The sequence below is a fragment of the Sceloporus occidentalis genome, unplaced genomic scaffold (genome assembly GCF_023333645.1).
Source record: "Sceloporus occidentalis isolate IW3139 unplaced genomic scaffold, rSceOcc1.0.p SCAF_35, whole genome shotgun sequence".
NCBI classification, from domain to species: domain Eukaryota; kingdom Metazoa; phylum Chordata; class Lepidosauria; order Squamata; family Phrynosomatidae; genus Sceloporus; species Sceloporus occidentalis.
In genome coordinates this window covers 8,105,935-8,127,647 of record NW_028317015.1, presented here as the reverse complement: position 1 = coordinate 8,127,647, position 21,713 = coordinate 8,105,935, and the positions used below count along the sequence as shown (strand labels likewise).

Below are 21,713 nucleotides of genomic sequence, written 5' to 3'. Positions count from 1 at the left end.
TTACTTATCTTCAAAAGCTAATGAAAAACCTGCTTAATAGATTCTAACATTTGTCCTGAGTTTAGAAATACCCAGTGTTTCTATGTTTTGATTTTGTTTCAAGTAGCATATTGCTATTTAAAAAACATTTTTTCTCCAAATCTGGTCATACTGCCCCCATGTCCTATTTGGGACTTATTTGAAGCCGGTCAGTTTAATTTACCCTTATCAGTACCAATCATAGACAGCCCAAGGTATTTCAAATGCTAGTATTTTAACTAACTTAAGTTTCCTTGCACTAATTCAACTACCAGCCCATGTCAAACTTTGCGGTAGTAATTTATTTTGTATTTTTTTCACACAAATTGTACATCGGGTATAAATTTATAGCTCCAGGTATACGTCACTATCAAACAATGTGTGTTCAGCAACATCTCCCGAGTACAGTGATACCACACATGCATGGGTTTTTCTGGTGTTTGGGGATAAAAGGCCACTTTTTGGAAGTGCGCTTTTTCCCCCCATTTTGGTCAGTCTGTGCCTATGCCCTATCTTTGAGCCCAGCCACCAGTGTTCCCTCTAAGCTGTGCACTTGTCCAAAAATTGTTCGGACAAAAAATAATAATTTTTTGGAAACATTTTTGCGGCGCGGATATTGTGCGCACAAAATTTTTGCTCTGTGAAAATTTTGGCACAAGAGAAATTTTCTGCGCATGCCAACTAAGAAAAATTAGATGGAACATTGCCTGCCACTCCAATTTACCCCATCAAACCATTCTTTTTTTTTTTTTTTAAATAAGACACCCCTTCGGTATTTGAAATGCTTTTACTTTAACTCTTTCCATGTCAAGATTTTTGGGAAGATACAGTGCTAATTTTAGCACTTGCTCATAATAATAAACGTTATTAATTATTTTATTCTTTTTGGACTGTTTTTTACATTTTCCTGGAACTGGATGGTTCCTCTGATGCATAATTATTTTTAAATGTTACCACTTTTTTTTTTTTAAGCTTTTTTTTTCCTTATTTTTTAAACATTTTACTAATCACATTGTGATAAGAAAGCTGGGCTTTATTGACTTGCATGGTTGAATGCAGTACCTGTATTCAACCTGCAAGTAGAGCCAGAGTTCTCCAGAGGGTCTGGAGACCCTCTGACAAACTTTTCCAACTTTGTTATTTTTTGTTTTTAAAGGACATGCCGCCATCTTTGGAGTGGCAAAATCACTCGCAGTGGCGGTTGTGACTGCTCTCCAGCACGTCCTGGGGTGAGTGTTCAGTGTTGCTGAATGCCTTTGAAGTTTGATTGCCCCCTAAACTCTTTTAAAACGGGCGTCCACCCCCATACAGGCCCCGGGGAGGGGCCAGACATCTTTGAGGCATTACAGCAACACCATTTAAGAGAAGAAAGTGCTTAGAAACAAGCTTAGAAAGATCACTTTCTAAGCTTGTTTAATGAAATGACATGTCAGGCAAGTCATTGGTCGTTAATTGACCGTCTTTGAGTGACGTGCCTGACCCGTCAATGGATGTTAAGGGTTAAAAGAGTTTAGTGGTATACTAGCAGAACTGTTAACTAATTTAGTTAATAAATCATTGTTAATGGGAGTAGTTCTAGGAAATTAGCGAATGTTGTGCCCATTCACAAAAAAGGCAGTAAGGAGGAGTCGGGAAACTACAGGCCTGTGAGTCTAACATCTGTAGTGGGGAAATTAATGGAAACTATGTTAAAGAATAGGATTGTTGAACATCTGAAGTCACATGGGTTTCAAGATCAAAAACAACATGGGTTTACCTCAGGAAGATCGTGCCAAACAAATCTTATTGATTTTTTTTGTTTGGGTGACTAAAGTAATAGATCGAGTTGGTGCAGTAGACATTGCGTATCTGGATTTCAGTAAGGCTTTTGACTCTGTCCCACATAGAAGACTTATCAATAAACTGCAATCTCTGGGTTTAGATCCCAATGTTGTTGAATGGATCAGGCAGCGGCTGAGTGACAGACAGAGGGTTATAGTGAATGGAGTATATTGGGAGCGATGTTTTGTTACCAGTGGGGGAACACAGGAGTGATAGGAGTGACAAATGGCCACTGGAACACAGGAGTGATAAATGGCCACTGGAACACAGGAGTGATGGGAGTGATACATGGCCCCTGGAACACAGGAGTGATGGGAGTGATACATGGCCACTGGAACACAGGAGTGATGGGAGTGGTAAATGCCCATTGGAACACAGGAGTGATGGGAGTGATAAATGGCCATTGGAACACAGGAGTGATGGGAGTGGTAAATGCCCATTGGAACACAGGAGTGATGGGAGTGGTAAATGCCCATTGGAACACAGGAGTGATGGGAGTGATAAAGTTACTCTGTACTCCAAGGAAGAGATTCAATTGAAATTCAGCCGTTTCCAGCTAAAATAATCATTCACAGAATTAACATCGTCTGCGCTGGATTTCTGATCCATTTCATAGTTTATTGGACAAAATTTGCTTTTCCTTCAAACACAAGGACGTTTCTAAGAGACCCCAAGCTTTTGAACAGTAGTATATATATATATATATAATATGTATCTATATATTAAGCGATCGTTCCAGTGACATTGAACTTTAATGGTTGTATCAAAGAGCTGATAAGAAACACTTGCACCATCGGTGTGCCCCTGTTTGCCCCTATGGTGGTATACAGTATGAACCATAACTGCAGCAGGTCCATGGAGAAAGGACACTGATTAACCAGAAGAAACTTAGCGAATATTACATGAGAGGTGAAAGAGTTAAAAGCAAAGTACTGGAGACGATATGGTGTGCGGTGATACGATGCGGGAAGCGATATACAGATATATATACAATATACAAAATCATATACAGAGAGATCTACTCTCTGTGCAAAGAGACACCAGCACACATAAGGTTAATCCGCGATCTAGCGCTATGCACTATAATAACGCATGTTTGCAGATACTCACTACTCCCGTGCAGCGGGAATACTTCCAACTGACTCGATACTTCTGCCGCAGGGTCGCCTGGCCCTGTAACTACACGGCTTTATCAGTGAGGTGAACCCCATGAACCGCGCCGCACGGCCCGATTACCCCCACGGCGCTCTCCCCCAAGGTGTGCGGCAGTGCGGGGAGTCTGAGGACTTTGTACAGGAGGGAGAGGGAGAGGGAGAGAGAGAGGGAGGGAGAGCAGGAAGCACTTAAAGGAGAGAGGCTCTTATTTTGACAGCGGGCAGCCTGAGCGGCTGGAGGATCCTGTGTCTTCCCTCATCCGACAGAATAAACCCCGGAACAGGGGAAATACCCGACGAACCCGGCGGGGATACCGACCATAAACCCGTCTGGGGAGCCCAGCAGCCCCGGACACCCCGGACTCTTTCATCCCGGGTGCATGTGCGGAGAGTGAGTACAGGAAGCGCGGGGCGGGCTCGTTACATGCCAGCCGTGCCCGGCGTCCCGGAGGAGGGGGCACGATGAGCGGGGGTGCCCGGCTGGCCTCAGCTGCGGCTCTCTCCCCCCCTCTGCTCCCGCGCTGCGGGTGCTAAGAGGGGGGACCCAAGAATCCGACACAGGAGGCCGGAGGGAGAACCATGGGAGGCCGCGGGGGAGAAGCCTGAGGAAGGTAAGGGAGACACGGCAGGGTGACACGGCCAGTCCCCTCGCCACACTCCAGGCGCTTCAGCCGTACACTGGGTATACTAACCGGGGCGCTGCATCCGCATTACCCGTACTACGCGTCTGTGTTTCCACGTCCCTGCTATGTCACCAGCGCCGCACATCCTGATGTGTCACGGAAATGATGGTGGATCGGCGGGGTAATAGGGGCCGAATTCCCGGGGCATCATTTATTGTTTATTCACGTTTCGGGGGCTTTGCTGATACAAAAGGCTCGTTAATCACATGGCATTGACGGTCTGCTACAGGCAGGGTAAGCGAGCCAGTCAGGGGCCATCCAAGGTAAAGCCTGTGATTGTTTTCCTTTCTGCAGTGAACCAAAAATGAATAAATAATATAATAATAATAATAAACAGCAACTCCCTGAGGGCCATAAAGGGCCAGAGCAGCCTTGGCATTAAACGGTTAAAGTGTCAGAACTCTTTATGTTCTTACACTTTATGTTAAAGTCGCAGGCCCGTTGAATCGCGTGCCGGTTTACCTCGTATAACGTGTTATAACATTGCGTAATATACACGGTACGTTTCCGCCATTTCTATGTATTTCAAATTTTTTGTGTAAATGTCTGCACGGTTGTGACGTTTTACTCGTCATGCCGGGACCAGGAGTACGCCTGGCATGTGTGGTCACGGATGTGTCGCGTGGCGCTCTCAACACACATATGTTGCTGTATACGTTCTGTGCACTGCGTCAGATGCGTACACGTCAGGCGCACTGGTTACATTGGGGGTCACACAGGAGACGTGGCCCCGTCAGTAGGGGGCCCCCGCTGTCCTACGTTACACGCTATGGTGTGTAGCAGCGACGGCGTGTCTGCGCTGATTGTCCGTTAGCATGGAGTGTCGGCCTGTATTTTTGGTGAACTGATGCTGCGTTTCTGGCATGTGTGTGACAGTGTCACGTGTGTGCCGGTGTGACAGTGTCACGTGTGTGCCGGTGTGACAGTGTCACGTGTGTGCCGGTGTGACAGTGTCACGTGTGTGATCCATTGATGATATAGTCGCGGTTGCACCCGTTTTCATGAACGTGTCGGTCATGGTGCCTGTCAGGTACATCTCTGAGACGGAGACGTCACCAGCTTATCTTTGGTGGCCGGAGTTTGCATGAGTTGTAGATTATGGCTGGTTTATAGGTCAGACGTAGAAAGTCAGCGATAATATACAGCGAGTATATCTGGGGCGCGTTCCATCAAACTTTATTCACTAAAGGCTTATAAAAGCACGGCATGTGTGACACCCAAACCTAATGTGCTAAATATGGAGCCATTACCAGGAATATTCTTATAACCTATATATATATATATATATATATATAAGTGCGGTCCAAACACCCTCGATATCCGCGGATGCCTTTCTCCCCGTTGTCCGGAGCGCCAGGTGAGAGAGGAGCGGCACTGAGTCAGCCGTGTGAAAGCCACGGCCATACACTCCATACATGACTGCGGTACATACACCACGGATTTATCTCAGTATGTTTACAAATGCAGGACAGAGACGTAAAGTGCAACTCTAGCATGTTGTGCACCTCCACTGTTTTGATTGTGGTGCAAGTGCTCCTGTCGCCATGGCAACCAATGTGATTGCCCCTCTGGCCGCCCCAGAAAACCTTTTTGTGCCTAGCCCATGGTGGGGAAGTGATGGCCTATTTTCGGGTTATTAATGGATGTGTTTATTGGTTATATTAAAAGGGAATCACATTGAATGTTAGTGCAGAACGTTGCTGAGTCCATAATCCACACGCCTGGTGAATACACGGGTGCCTTTCACGTGTAGGATTCAGTTAGGTGGAACTTAACCCCACAGCGCCAGTTGAATCAGTTATGCCGCTTCCAGAGTCTATTGCCAACATATATTATATACGGCATTATTGTAGCTATATCAGTGACATTACGTCTAAAGTGCAGCGACAATATGCACAACATATAACATAAAGTTCTATGTGCCTCTGTGGGCCAACACGGCACGTCCAAAATCATAACGCATGATAAAACATGGTAGAGGTCCAACGTTTGAAAGGTGGTTTGATCACCACAGTAACCAATTGAACGGTCCATTGAGCAAGGACTAGTTTATTGTTGGTTTTGTGCCCTACAACCATTCTTTTAAGATTTTATAGACAGAGGTCTAAGACCCACATCTGCTGGGATATCTGGTCTACTACGCCGCTTCACAGAGGTATCCGTGATACTCGCACACGCATGAAGTGACAGCATGGTTGTTGAGACCCACTTCCTCACTGAAAACATTGAGAGACGTCCACGTTTGGCCTTAAAAAATACATCTTTCTGACTCCAAAATGACATTTGAGGGGTTTGGAAGTCAAACTGTAGCAGATGATTGTTATATGCAGTTTATATGTAGTGTGTATCAGTGGCTTATATTAATAATTCCTAATTTAAATTGACAGATAATGTGGACGTAGGTCCTGCTGCCACCATAGATCCATTTTGTAAGATGACAAAATATCTAAAATGTGTTTATTCTGACAGGTTACACATTGAAATGAAACACAACGTGGAAATAGCTCCTGCGCGCCTCCCCGTAAACATCACTATGGACTGCTGAATGCGTTTTAATGTAAAGAGGCATTGCAGGCGTATGTGGGCATTAGTGATTTGTCTAGTCGGCGAAATTACAAGTTTAAAGCATTCCCCTCCTTCTGCAGCTAATTAGGATGTATTAAGTCCACCCTTTGGGGAAATTATCACATTATTATAAGTCGATGCAAATTGAATGGGGCATAGCCAGAAATTCAGTTTGACACAGTCCTTATGATGTGAATCTAGACCACTTTCGATGCAATATGTGTGAATTTTGGTCATTATTACTAATTCCCTGCTGCGATAACACGATAACGGACAACATAATCTTTAACACAGCTGAGAAGTGGCCAATAGTGTAGTAGATTTTATGCGTGGGGCATTTTCAGCTGGTTGCCTTTTAGGACAGTCGGCGCATGCATTAAACAGTGGCAGAAGTGTGTGTGCAGTAAACCCTGTAGAATCTGCTGGTGCCCCGCAAATAAAATGTAATCTAATGGGTTCCCTACATAGAAGATATCCGAGCTCCCCATTTATAGTATGGCGGACTGTGTGCGCGCAGAGTCCATGGTAATGACATTGCATATACCTGTATACAACACCCGTATACACAGTCCCCCCCACATATAAACACACAATTCTCACAATGATTAAAACGACACATTTCATATACACTTGGGGACCGTAGTGTCCTGGATCCGGAGTCATTCCCAGGGTCTCCTGCTAATGTCCATGCCTCAATGGGTCAGGGCTGTTTTGGCGGCAAAAGGGGGGACCTACCCAATATTAGGCAGGTGGTCATAATGCTATGGCTGATCTGTATGTGTATATTAATATATATGTGTACTGTCCAAAAGATTTTGCCGGGTTTGAAAAATGCTGTAAAGTAAGAATGCTTTCATATATAGACAGGTTATAATAGTTTATATTTTATCGTTTAACCCCTTAAGGACCAGGCTGTGTTTTACCTTTTGTACCATTGGGACCGAGGCTGTTTCAACACTTTTGCGGTGTTCGTGTTTAGATGTAATTTTCTCCTCACTCATTTAGTGAACCCACAGAATTTATATGTTGTTTTTTTTTCAGGACAAGAAGGGCTTTCTTCAGATACCATTGTTTTGATCATATTATCTAATTTCCCATAAAAAAAATAATAAAATATGATGAAAAATGTAAAAAAAATAAAAAATTCTGACTTTTACCCCAAAAATCTTTTACTCATCCAAAAAACCTAATGAAAAAACCTACTAAATATATTCTACTATTTGTCCTGAGTTTAGAAATACCCAATGTTTTTATGTTTTTTTGCTTTTTTCTGCACGTTATGGAGCATTAAGTACAGGTAGCGTTTTGCTATTTCAAAACCATTTTTTCCAAATCTGGTAATTCTCCCCCCCATGTGCCATTTCGGGTATCGTTGAAGCCGGCCAACGCAATTTACCCCATCAAATCATATATTTTTGAAAACTAGACACCCTAAGGTATTTCAAATGCTAGAATTTTAACTCTTTCCATGCACTAATTCTACCACCAGCCTTTGTCAAACTTTGTGGTAGTAATTTATTTTGTGTTTTTTATCGCTAAAATTGCTCTTCAGGTATGGATTTACAGCTCCTGGTATACATCACTTTCAAACAACACCCCAATATGTGTTCAGCAACATCTCCCGAGTACAGCCATATCCCCCATGCATGGGTTTGTCAGGTTGTTTGGGAGGTAAAACGCCACATTTAGGAAGTGCACATTTTTTAACTTGGAACTTTTACATCTGGTCATTCTGCCCCCATGTCCTAATAGGACCATCTTTGAAGCCGGCTAATTCAATTTACCCCATCAAACCATATATTTCTGAAAACAAGACACCCTAAGGTATTTAAAATGCTAGTATTTTAACCCTTTCCATGCATGAGATTCTACCACCAGCCTTTGCCACACTTTGTGGTAGTATTTATTTATTTTTTTACACAAGTTGTACTTTGGGTATAAATTTATAGCTCCAGGTATACGTCACTATCAAACAACACCCTAATATGTGTTCAACAACATCTCTCGAGTACAGTGATACCACCCATGCATGGCTTTGACTGCTGTTTGGGGTTAAAAGGCCACATTTGGGAAGTGCGCTTTTTTTCCCCCTATTTTGGTCAGTCATTGCCTATGCCCTATCTTTGAGCCCGGCCACTACAATTTACCCCATCAAACCGTATATTTTTGAAAACTAGACACCCCAAGGTACTTAAAATGGTAGTATTTAACCCTTTCCATGCATCAGATTCTACCACCACCCTTTGCCACACTTTGTGGTAGTAATTTATTTTTTTTTTATATTTTTTTCACACAAATTGTACTTTGGGTATAAATTTATAGCTCCAGGTATATGTCACTATCAAACAACACCCCAATGTGTGTTCAGGAACATCTCCCGAGTGCAGTCATACCCCACATGTATGGGTTTGTCTGGTGTTTGGGGTTAAAATGCCACATTTTGGAAGTGCGCTTTTTTTTCCCCATTTCGGTCAGTCTGTGCCTATGCCCTATCTTTGAGCCCGGCCACTCCAATTTACCCCATCAAACCATTAATTTTTTCAAATTAGACACCCCTTGGGTATTTGAAATGCTTTTATTTAAATTCTTCCATGTCAGGATATTTGGGAAGATACAGCGCTAATTTTAGCATTTGCTCATAATAATAAACTTTATTTTTTTATTTTTTTTATTTTATTCTTTTTGGACTTTTTTTTTACATTTTGCTGGAACTGGATAGTTCCTCTGATGCATAATAATTTTTAAATGTTACCATGTTTTTTTTTAAGCTTTTTATTTATTTATTTTTTCATTATTTTTTTAAATATTTTACTAATCACATAGTGATTAGAAAACTGGGCTCCATTGACTTGTATGGTTGAATGCAGTACCTGTATTCAACCTGCAAGTGGAGCCAGAGTTCTCTAGCGGGTATAGAGACCATCTTGTGAACTTTTTCAACAGCCCGTCCTGGGGTAAGTGTTTGGTGTCCCTGAATGCCTCCTGATCGAGGCATTCCAGCAACACCATTGAAGTTTAGGAGGTGATCGTTGATCGCCTCCTAAACGCTTTTAAAACGGGCATTGACGCCCCAGGGAGGGGCCAGACATGGCCCATGATGCGGATCTCGGTATCGAGGCATTACAGCAATACCGTTTAAGCTTAGAAAGTGATCGTTGATCACTTTCTAAGCTTGTTTAAGTCTCATGACGTGTCAGGCACGTCATAGGTCGTTAAGTGACCGTTTTGCATGACGTGCCTGACCTGGCAATGGACGTTAAGGGGTTAACTAAATGCAAAGGGAGTGAACAGATGAAAAAATGTAAATTAAATCAATATTTGTTGTGACCCGCTTTGCCATCAAAATAGCCTGTTTTTTTCTAGGTACACTTACACAGTCTTTTAAGGAACTCTTCATGTAATCCCAGACAGACGCCACAATGATGTTGATATCAGGGCTCTGTGGGGGCCATACCATCACTTCCGCAACTCCTTGCTCTTCTTTACACTGAAAGTTTTAAATGACTTTGGCTGTATGTTTGGGGTCGTTGTCAAGCTGCAGAATGAATTTTGGATGCCTCCCTGATGGTATCGCATGATGGATAAGTATCTGCCTGTACTCCTCTATTGAGGAGACCATTACTTCTGACCAAATCACCAACTCCGTTTGCAGAAATTTGCAACCTGCTTCACTGTTGCCTGCAAACACTTATTCTTGTACCGCTCTCCAGCCCTTAGGTGAACAAACCGACTTATGCTAAAGCCAAACATTTCAAATTTTGACTCAACAGCCCAGAACACCTGCTTCCATTTTCTTGCACCCCAGTTCCTGCCTTTCCGTGAATCGTTGAGTCATTTGGCCTTTTTTCCGTGTTGGATATATAGCTCTTGGACCGCAAGTCTTCCATGACAATTGCTCCTGACCAGACTTCTCCGGACAGTAGATGGGTGTATCCGGGTCCCACCGTTTTCTGCCATTGCTGAGCTGATGGCACTGCTGGACATCTTCCGGTTGTGACGTAAGCATTATGTGTCTTTCACCTGCTGCACCTGTTTCCTTGGCCGACCACTGTGTGTACGGTACTCAACATTGACCGATTGTTTGTGCTTCTACAAAAGAGCTTGGTCAGAACATCTGCCTTGAAATTTCTGGGAGAGACCTTGATGATAACGTATAACCTTGTGGCTTGTTGCTGTACGCTGTCTTACCATGGTATGGCTTTTGAAATTAAACTTCAGCCACATCACCTTGTTTGTGAGATCGGATGCTCCTCGCCCAGTTTTATTCCTCCTGCACAGCTGTTTGTTTCAGTTAATGATTGTGTTTTATCCTGCATATTAAATTGATGATCATTAGCATCTGTTTGGTATAATGGTTTAATCATACATCTAACTATATGCCTACAAAATCCCTAAATGTGTAAACGTGCCTAGAAGAATTAATGCTGTTCACACCAAATATTGATTTAGATTTTTCTTCTGTTCACTCACTTTGCATTTTGCTAAATGATAAAAATAAACTATTTACATGTCTATTTTTGAAAGTATTACGACTTTACCATTGTTTCACAACTGCCTTCTTTGGACAGTACTTTGTGTGTGTGTGTAAGTGCATCCATACATGCATATTTTAGAAATGCAGAATCAATTAATTTTGAGTTGGGGTTTATTGTTGGTCAATATTGAGGGTCACGTCATCCGTCTTTACTTCATATGGAAGTACATATAAATACACAGTATGTACATTTTGATAGCTGTAACTATCATTTATTTATATACTCAACCCTTTTTCTAGTGTTGTATAAAAAGGCATAGAAAGTTAATGGTAGATTTCAATACCACCTGGTTTTTTTGGGGTTTTTTTTTTACCTTTTGGTAAATTAATTTATTAAAACTATATATAACTTCCATTATATTTAGAAGAAAACATTGTAAAATGTATAAATTTGGGAAGTTATAGGTCCACTTTGAACATAAATATAAACAAGTAAGAAAGCATATTTTATATGTAGCTATTTATTTCTCCTAAATTGGAAAAATCCCTGAAATTGAAGTGTATGTTGACATAGACTAGGTTACACCCGTCTAGGAAACAAATCTACTTGTCCTTTCTGTGTAACAAAAGCCCATTGTCTGCTTGTTCTATTTATTATTATTAATAATGAATAATTTACTGTTTTTAAGAAACTAGCATATTCCTCAATGGAGCCATGGAGCAATGCATCTTGTGCGTCCATGTGTATGTTTACAGGCAACATTTAAACGTGAAGCCGGTTAGACACTTTTTTTTTTCTCACGCGCGCACATCTGTTCCTTCTTTCCCTCCATCTGTTTTCAATATATGCTATGCTTAAAGGATATATTAATTTACTGTTTAAAGGCTAAAATGACATATAATGAAGATTTGCGTTGTTGCTGATTGCTGATGGATCTTACAGCAGGTTACATAGCGTCGTTATCACTTGTACAGTTAATGTAAGCTTTGCTTACGGTAATCAGTGTCTCTGTATCCCGGTTGGAGTAGTTCCTGTCTGCTTTGTGTGGCTCGCTTGTTTTCTGTAATGTTTCCAAACACTACGGTTGCCAGTCAGGGTCTGTCTTAGGCTACGCTGCAGACTTGTTTACAGGTGATGCCATCTCTGTTTATCATTCATTCTGTATCCCGTGGGGGTGATTGACTCCTAAATCAGGAAGGAAACTGTTCCTGATGTGGCAACATTTCTGTACCTCCCTTGCCACTGCACCATGTATAAAGTGCAATCGCTGTCTCTGAGGGAAAAATTGTAAATGCCTTATACTTGTGAGTTGGAAAACAATGCAAGACAACAGTCCAACTCACATATTTACTAAGGTTAACTCACATTAGTTCTTGATAGAAAGAAAAACAAATTGTACACACTTGGCTACATGAGCGTGCATGCAACATTCATCTCACAAATTCACTAATGTGCAAGTGACCTGTGACTTTGCAAGGAACCAATTCCGAGTCCCTGATGCCTGGCATCTGACTCTTCAGATGTTATCACATATTATCACATAACACTAATGCTATTAAGAGATGTGTTACGAGCACAACTGACTCCATCCCCTGTCCCTGTGGTTGTGTATTTCTGTTCATTCTTGTTCATGACTGTGGTGGCGTTATCGAAACGTCTCCGCACCTAAAAACGGCACAAAAAGCATTTAGAAAATTTTAAAAAGTAGTGACATTTTGATGGAGAATTGTCTACTCTAGAATTTTATTTACCTTGCTGATTCAATAGAGCGAAAGAGGCATCCAATAATGTTCTTGGATATAGTTGCGGCTGCACTGGATTTCAGGATTGAGCCAGTGTGTCTTGCCTTATAGGACAAATCGCTATAATGGCTATAATAATATAATAATAATGAACATGTTGTGTAAAAACTTTAACAAAATGTGTCTTTTTTTAAAATATGCTTTGTTGAGCTGAACTCCACCACTTGTTAAGATCACGCACCGTGTCCTCCTTATTCTGCTGTATATACTAGGGGGAGTCCAAGATTATATTCCAAACAACCCGACCTGGGACTGTACAGCTGACAGGAGCTATATATAGGGACCCAAGAAATTGAGAGGGAGAGAAGACGGGAATAGATAAGAAGAGCAGGTTGGAAATAGTGGGGAATGCAGCGAGCAAACGATAAAAAGAAAAGGCAGTGGAAAGAACTGGATTAGACTGAGGATACACAGCATAGTTAACAATAAAGTAAGGATAATAAAGCAATATAACTGATTTATTATTAATTAGAGTTAACAGGAACACGGGGTTGAAATCACTGTGAGGGCATTCTGGGAATATCGTATGCCCAGGAAATAAGAGAAGGAGGCAGATTCCGACATGGATAATAGAAGACCGCGGGAAAGACTGAAGTAGAAAACCACTAAGCCCCCCCAGTCTTTTTATTGTCACTCTAATTCTTTCCCCCATTCCCTGACTTCCTAGCCATATATATTGTTTTTCGTATGACTTCCTGGAGATATATTTTTTGGTATGACTGGCCAATTCTGGACAATTTTGTAGCAAAACGATGCATTATGCAATTCTACTTTTTTGAGCCTTCGCTCCAATATCCAAGGAACAATTACACATTTGGAAATCAAAAATAGCAATATGCTGATAGTTTCTTTGAGTATCCATACCTAATTCATAATATCTGAATAAATACTGGATGACTGCACTTTCTGTACCCCCTCTATTATACTGTAAGATGTAAAGCACCAAGCACATTTATTAGGGCTAAGCAAATAAAGATATACATACATTTGAGCTTTGCAGCTTCTGTCTGTCGGCAACTTGTTCTTCTTGATACTCCCTAGTAAGAAATGGTACAGACGACATTTGTTGTAAGACTTTGCTAGTACTTGTGAATTGGGCATTTGTGGAGTGTATATCTCAACCTTGTCACTATGTTTTAAACATTGTTTCAATAAAAACTATTTGAAGTAAAGAAAAAAAATATATACATACATACATACATACATACTGTAAAATGTTGTGTGACCTGGTATTGTGTTACTATTTAGTAATTGTCTTACACATCTGTGCAACTGAAACAAATGTGACTGAAACTGCATTAAGATACTTTTAAACTAAATATAGTAACCGTCAGTAAAGCATTTGAATTGGATACTTTAATGTTGTTACACCACTGGTTAACAACTAAAGTTAAAACAATAAAAAAGGTAAAGTGTATTAAAAAAAACATTTTTTTCTTTTACTGCTTGAGGAAGGTAATTGTATCTTTCTCGTGTTCCAGTCACACCATAGATTCTGCTGACTGGTCTGATTGTACTGCAATATATTTTGTTAGGTTCTCTGAGACCTCCGCTGGCAACCACAGCACATTTTCAGCAATCAAATGCACCCAGAAGGCAAGCTGGCCAATCATGGGAAGACGTCCAGCAATGGTGGCCAATCACAACCACCAAATGTGAGCCAAGGACCCAAAGGGACAGGGCTCCTGGGCCCTAAAGCCAATCATATGTCTCCAAGTGGTGTGGGTTTGAAGAGTGGACAGAATCAAGGTTCCAATCATGGTAAAGGTCAAAGAGACACTGCAGAGGATGTGGGAGACCAAAGGGAGCCAGGGACGCCATTGCTTAATACTGATAACAAAGGTGAGACAACTTGGTTATCACATATACCCAATTGACATGATTCCCTCTCACACTGCACCCCTACATGAAGTGGTGTTAGTCTTAAACATCTTCACTCACCAACACCGGCAGGTTGTAACACAACTCTCCCTTTAGAGAATAGACCCCAAATCTTTATATATTCGAGGTTTGCCATTTTCATTGGGGCTGTGCACATGTACTAGGAATGCTCATGTACCTACTGGCTGTTTCCCTTTGGTTGGGTTTTGGAGTAGTATCAGTAGATTACAACAGCTTAGACTGTCTTAAATACCATGGAGTACCATGGAAAAAAAATTATTGAGCATAAAATACGATGTTATATACAGCACTGATAAAAACTTGATTGATTTTTTTTTTATCTCAAATAAACTTGCTTTGTGTGCTGACCTGGAGGCTGCCATTGTTTTCAGTCAAGTGATATTTTGGGTTACTTTTCTTCCTCAAACGTCATACCCAGCTAAGCTTAAATGGTGTCTCTGAGATACCTTGACATGAGCAATGGAAGATACTTTGCCTCTCACAAAATGGGAAAAAAAAAAGTGGTCATGGACAGTCAAGGCTCATTGATGCACACAGGGGGGCGACGGATGGCCCGTGTGGTCAAATCCAACAGATCAGCTACTGTAGCTCAAGTTGCTGAAAAAGTTCATGCTGGTTCTGATAGGTTTTAGAATAAAGTCACCAGTCAGGGTGCCGACCCCTGTCCACTGCCAAAAGCGCCTACAATGTGCACATGAGCATAACTGGACCACGGAGCAATGGAAGAGGGTGGCCCTTTTACATCACATGGATGGCCGGATGCGTTGCTTACCTGGAGAACACATGGCACCAGGATGCATCCATGGAGGCCCCACCTTGCAAATTACTAGATCTGCTGCTAACGTCTTGGTGCCAGATACCACAGCAAACCTTCAGAGGTCTAGTGGAGTCCATGCCTCGACAGGTCATAGCTGTTTTGGAGGCAAAAGGGGGACCCACACAATATTTGTGTGGTTACAGTAGATGAGAGAGAAGAAGATTACAGCTAAACACGAGCACCGCAGAAATGTTAAAACAGCCATGAAGTGTAAAAGCAGCTCTGTCTTTAAGTGGTTAATTAGCCATAGTGTCCAGCTGGGTGATAATGGCCACTATATTGTTTATCACCGGTGGTATGATAAGAAGTCAGGTCTAGGAGACTGGGCTATGATAACAAAGCTAGAACATATACAAATGGCGTATATGCTGCTCTATTTTTATCGGACACCAGTAAGAAAAATGGTGAGAGATCCCATTTAAGTATTTTACTAAACAAAGACTCATGCATTGCTGTATCTTTAGCCATTACCCTTATTTAAATCACTGCCACTATACACAGCTTTTACAGTGCTGTATGTTCAGATTTCCACACACACACACACACACACAAGTTATTCTTCTTTGCCGTGTCACCATTCTGTCAGCTGGTAATTGCTGGAATGTTGCTCTGTACTTTTATTCCATATGAATTAACAAACATGTACACAGGTTGTTGACACTGATATGACCCGCACTGACCCCAGTTACAATGCACACCGTGCCTCTCATGCTATATAACATGCTTCTTTTTTGTTTCCTTAATTTAGCAGAGTTACCAACCCGAAGTAAGCGCCGATGTGTCCTGGAGCGAAAGCAGCCATACAGTGGAGATGAGTGGTGTTCAGGACCTGACAGTGAGGAAGATGAGAAGACTCTCGTGGCTTCCCACAGTGAGTGTTGCACCTCTCCAATTTATTTCACTTTCACCATTTTTTTTTTATTTTTTTTTGCGCACCATAGCCTTATACCACTGGAATGGAAAATTAACTAAAACGCCAATGTGTTTTAGAACTTTGAAAGATTAACCCTGGCTTTGTTATAAAAATGTTTTACAATAACAATGGTATAAATAAACGCTAATAATAATTTTTAAATAAAACTGTATTGTTTTTTCTTCTGCGCCTCACTCCCCATCTACTTCATCACTTTCTCATCGCTTACATCACATATTTCTCGCCTTACATTTCTGTTTACCCTCATCCCCACTCCTTTGACTTTTTATCAATTTGCTTGTTTGATTAAATAATTCATTCTCTTTTCAAGTTCTTAACTAGGTCTTTTTTTTTTCTTTCTATTTGTCAGTAGACTCTAATGCAGGCGATTCTGTGATGTCGGCGCCCACGCTTCCAGGCTCAGGACCTGCTTCCCTTCATGGACTCAATGACTCCAGTTCTTCCAGCACCCCTCACGGAGTTAACTCAAATGTTCGTGAGAGTGGGGGACTTGTGGGTCCATCCAAACCCACATCACAACTTGTTTATGTCTTCACAACAAATATGGCCAACACGTGAGTATTTTTCATCGTAATGGTGAAAGTGATAAATGAGAATTTATATGTATGAATCTACTGCATGTATTCATTACCCACTGCAGATTATACGAACATACTAAATTTCACTCCTGCACTATTACTTGCAGGGTAAACACCCATCAATTATCAACACTGGCATTCATTTCAGTATCTCACTTTTCCAAAATCCTGCATTTTATAGTTCAGTACACTAAATAAACTAGTGTGAGTATGTATAATATATAATATATATATATATATACACACACACCAATCAGCCATAACAGTATGACCACTGACAGGTGAAGTGAATAACACTGATACCTTATCATTAAATGGGGGGGATATATGTGTTAGACGCAGGAAAAATGGCAAACGTAAGGATCTGAGCGGCTTTGAAAAGGGAAAAAATTGTGATGGCTAGTGGGGTGTTCCTGCTCTGCAATGGTCAGTACCTATGCAAAAGTGGCGAACCGGCAACAAGGTCGTTAATACACGTGAGGGGTGACGGCTGGCGCGTGTGGCCAAATCAAATCGAGGCGTTACTGTAGCTCAATTTGCTGAAAATGTTAATGCCGTTTCTATCAGAAACAGCATTAACGTTTTCAGCAAATTGAGCTACAGTAACGCCTCGATTTGATTTGCCCACACCACAAGGTGTCAGAACACACAGTGCATCGCAGTTTGTTGCGTATGGGGCTACGTAACTACAGACCGGTCAGGGTGCCCATGCTGACCCCTGTCTGCTGACGAAAGCAACTACAATGGGCATGTGAGCATAAGAACTGGACTACAGAGCAATGGAAGAAGCTGGTCTGATTTGATGAATTATGTTTTCTTTTACATCACGTGGATGGTCAGGTGCGTGTGCGCGTTGACCTGGAGAGCACATGGCACCTGGAAGCACTATGGGGAGAAGGCGAGCCGGCGGAGGCAGTGCGATGCTTTGGGCAATGTTCTACCTGACGGCCTTTGGTCCTGCCATTCATGTGGCTGTTATTTAACACGTACCACCTACCTAAGCATTGTTGAAGACCATGTACACCCATTCATTGACTGTAAGGTTCACCCTTCGCTGTATGGACTTGTTTAACCCCTTCGAGACAAAGGCTGATTTTACTTTTTGTACCCTTTGTGACAATGGCCTTTTTAACATTTCTGCGCTGCTTGTGTTTAGCTGTAATTTTCTTCTTTCCCGTTTACTGAACCCACACACATTAGATATTGTTTTTTTCAGGACAAGAAGGGCTTTCTTTAGATGACATTGTTTTGATTGTATCATATTATTTACTATTAAAAAAATTATAAAATATGGTGAAAAATTTAGAAAAAAATGACTGTTTCTAACTTTTAGTTGAAAAATCTTTTACTCATCTATAAAAGGTAATGAAAAAACCTGCTAAATAGATTCTACTATTTGTCCTGAGTTTAGAAATACCCAATGTTTTTATGTTTTTTTGCTTTTTTCTACCCATTATGGGGCAATAAGTACAGGTAGCGTTTTGCTATTTCAAAGCCATTTTTTCCAAATCTGGTAATTCTTCCCCCCATGTGCCATTTCGGGTATCTTTGAACCCGGCCAATGCAATTTACCCCATCAAGTCATATATTTTTGAAAACTAGACAGCCCAGGGTATTCCAAATGCTAGTATTTTAACTCTTTCCATGCACCATATCTACCACCAGTCTTTGTCAAACTTTATGGTAGTCATTTTTTTGCATTTGTTTTGTCATACACATTTTACTTCAGGTATGAATTAAAATGTTCTAGTTTATGTCACTATCACAAAACACCCCAATATGTGTTCAGCAACATCTCCTGAGCGCAGCGATACCCCACATGAATGATTTTGCCTGGCTGTTTGGGGGCAAAAGGGCCACATTTGGGGCATGCGCATTTTTCAATGTTGAACTTTGGCATTTGGGGATCCACTGCCCATGCCCTATTTGGTACATCTTTGAGCCGGGCCATTTCAGTGTGCCCAATAAACCCATATATTTTTGAAAACTAGACACCCCAGGGTATTTCAAATGCTAGTATTTTAACTCTTTCCATGCACCATATCTACCACCAGTCTTTGTCAAACTTTGTGGTAGTCATTTTTTTGCATTTGGTTTTCCACACACATTTTAATTCAGGTATGAATTAAAATGTTCTCGTATATGTCACTATCACAAAACACCCCAATATGTGTTCAGCAACATCTCCTGAGTACAGCGATACCTCACATGAATGATTTTGCCTGGCTGTTTTGGGGCAAAAGGGCCACATTTGGGGCATGCGCTTTTTTCAATGTTGAACTTTGGCATTTGGGATCCACTGCCCATGCCCTATTTGGTACATCTTTGAGCCGGGCCATTTCAGTGTGCCCAACAAAACCATATATTTTTCAAAACTAGACACCACAGGGTATTTTAAATGCTGGTATTTTAACTCTTTGCATGCACATATTTTACCACCAGCATTTTTTCAAAGTTTGCAGTAATATTTTTGTGTGTGTATTTTTCCCACACACACCTACTTTATGTATGAATTTACAGCTCCTGGTATATGCCGCTGTCACACGACACCCCATAATGTGTTCAGCAACATCTCCTGAGTGCAGTGATACCCCACATGCATGGGTGTGTCATTTTTGGGGGGAACTAAAAGGCCACATTTGGTACGTGTGCATTTTTCTAATTGGAAATTAGATGTGTGGCCATCCTTCCCCCCGTGTTAATTGGGACGTTGTTGAACCTGGCCCATTCAATTTACCCCATCAAATCATACATTTTTTAAAAGTAGACACCCCACGGGCATTTAATATGCCAGTATTTTAACTCTTTCCATGCGAGAATTGTTTTAAGCTAATATGCTAATTTTAGGACTTGCTCACAAAAATATATTTTTTATATATATATATATATATAATTTTTTTTTTTATTTTTTTAAAAAAAAAATTTAACATTTTTTTTCAACTTGGAGGTTCCCCTGATAGTGACATCAGTGGGAAATGATTTTTACATTTTACTGTTTTTTTACTATTTTTTTCTAATTATTAATTTTATTTTATTTTTTAATTTATTTTTACTAATCACACTGTGATTAGAAAGCTGGGCTCCATTGACTTGCATGGTGAATGCAGTACCTGTATTCAACCTGCAAGTGGAGCCAAAGTTCTCTAGATGGTCTGGACCATCTAGCGAACTTTTAAAATTTGTGGTTCCTGTTACAGGACGGCGGCCATCTTCCTTGATGGCGAAGATTGCCGGCAGCTGCGGCTGTGACCGCTCTCCGGAGCGGTCACAGCCCATCAAAAGGTTAGTGTTTGGTGTCGCTGGATGCCTCCTGATCGAGGCATTCCAGCGACACCATTTAAGTTTAGGAGGCGATCATCGATCGCCTCCTAAACGCTTTTAAAACGGGCGTCCGCCGCCATACAAAGTATGGCGGATGTTGACGCCCCGTGGAGGGGCCAGAGATGGCCCCTTCGTGCCGATCGCGGCGTTGCTGAATGCCTCGAGGTCGAGGCATTCAGCAACGCTTTTTGGGTGCAGAAAGCGATAGTAGATCGCTTTCTGCACCCGTTTAAAGACGTGCCGGTCCTGGCACGTCAATTGTCGTAAAGCACATGCTTTTCCGTGCCGTGCCAGGACCGGCAATTGTCATTAAGGGGTTAAACTTGGTGCTACTCATTTTACGTTTTCAGCCACTAGTGGCCGCCCTTGCCACTCAGAACCACTCAGACTGATTATCAGGTCCAGCTGCAGTTGATTACCTGATCAAGACAGCCTTTATAAACCTGCCCAGCCCTGCAGTCTGGGCCTTGACATTGACGTTATAGGACTGCCTATTTGGTTCCTGCTTTGGTTCCTGCTTTGGTTCCTGCTTTGGTTCCTGCTTTGGTTCCTGCTTTGGTTCCTGCTTTGGTTCCTGCTTTGGTTCCTGCTTTGGTTCCTGCTTTGGTTCCTGCTTTGGTTCCTGCTTTGGTTCCTGCTTTGGTTCCTGAGTTGCGGCCAGCGCCCCACTAAGTGGACTCCCAAGTAGAGTGCCCTGCAAGAGGGCTTCTAGCTGTGCCGTGTGTGCCCTGCAAGAGGGCTTCCTGCCGTGTGTGCCCCATCCCGAGGGCTTCCTGCTGTGTGTGCCCCATCCCGAGGGCTTCCTGCCGTGTGTGCCCCATCCCGAGGGCTTCCTGCCGTGTGTGCCCCATCCCGAGGGCTTCCTGCCGTGTGTGCCCCATCCCGAGGGCTTCCTGCCGTGTGTGCCCCATCCCGAGGGCTTCCTGCCGTGTGTGCCCCATCCCGAGGGCTTCCTGCCGTGTGTGCCCCATCCCGAGGGCTTCCTGCCGTGTGTGCCCCATCCCGAGGGCTTCCTTGTTTGTATGTTGTACCATCATCTACAATACAACTCTTGATCCGCATCTTCTGTCCGTGGTTTATTTCCCGCGCCTGTCTGTACCAACCCCAAGTCATCATGCATCATGGGGTACAGACAGAGCCCCTCGTATCCCCTGCAACTGGACTCCTATCAGACCTGCTCCCCCGGTTCGTGACATTGACACTGTATTCCCTGATGGCATTAGTCTATTTAAGATGGACAATACACCTTGCCACAAAGCAATAATGGTTCAGGAATGGATTGAGCAACACAACAATGAGTTCAAGGTTTTGACATGGCCTCCAAGTTCCCCAGATCTCAATCCAATCAAGCATCTGAGGGATGTGCTGGACAAACAAGTCCGATCCATGGAGGCCCCACCTCGCAACTTAAAGGATCTGCTGCTAACGTCTTAGTACCAGATACCACAGCACACCTTCAGAGGTCTAGTGGAGTCCATGCCAAAATGGACAGCAAATGGGGGACCTACATAATAAGCAGGTGGTCATAATGTTATGGCTAATCCGTGTATGATAGACATATATGATACTTATGTGTGTGTATGTATATAATGTATATTTGGCCTGTATTTGAGGAAGGAGTCAGGATCCTCTCCTTTAGGGTG

The 21,713-nt window shown here is 42.1% G+C and overlaps 1 protein-coding gene across 1 annotated transcript in view; it reads left to right on the top strand.

Annotated features, from left to right (window-relative positions):
- The first annotated feature begins 4,249 nt into the window (after positions 1–4,249).
- The window catches only part of LOC149298052 (B-cell CLL/lymphoma 9-like protein), a 29,708-nt gene continuing 12,244 nt past the window's right edge, over positions 4,250–21,713 (top strand). Inside the window, exons 1-3 of the mRNA XM_089487905.1 lie at positions 4,250–4,361; positions 15,986–16,108; positions 16,521–16,725. Coding sequence (XP_089344031.1) covers positions 4,250–4,361; positions 15,986–16,108; positions 16,521–16,725 — 440 coding nt within the window. The remainder of the gene's footprint in view (positions 4,362–15,985; positions 16,109–16,520; positions 16,726–21,713) is intronic.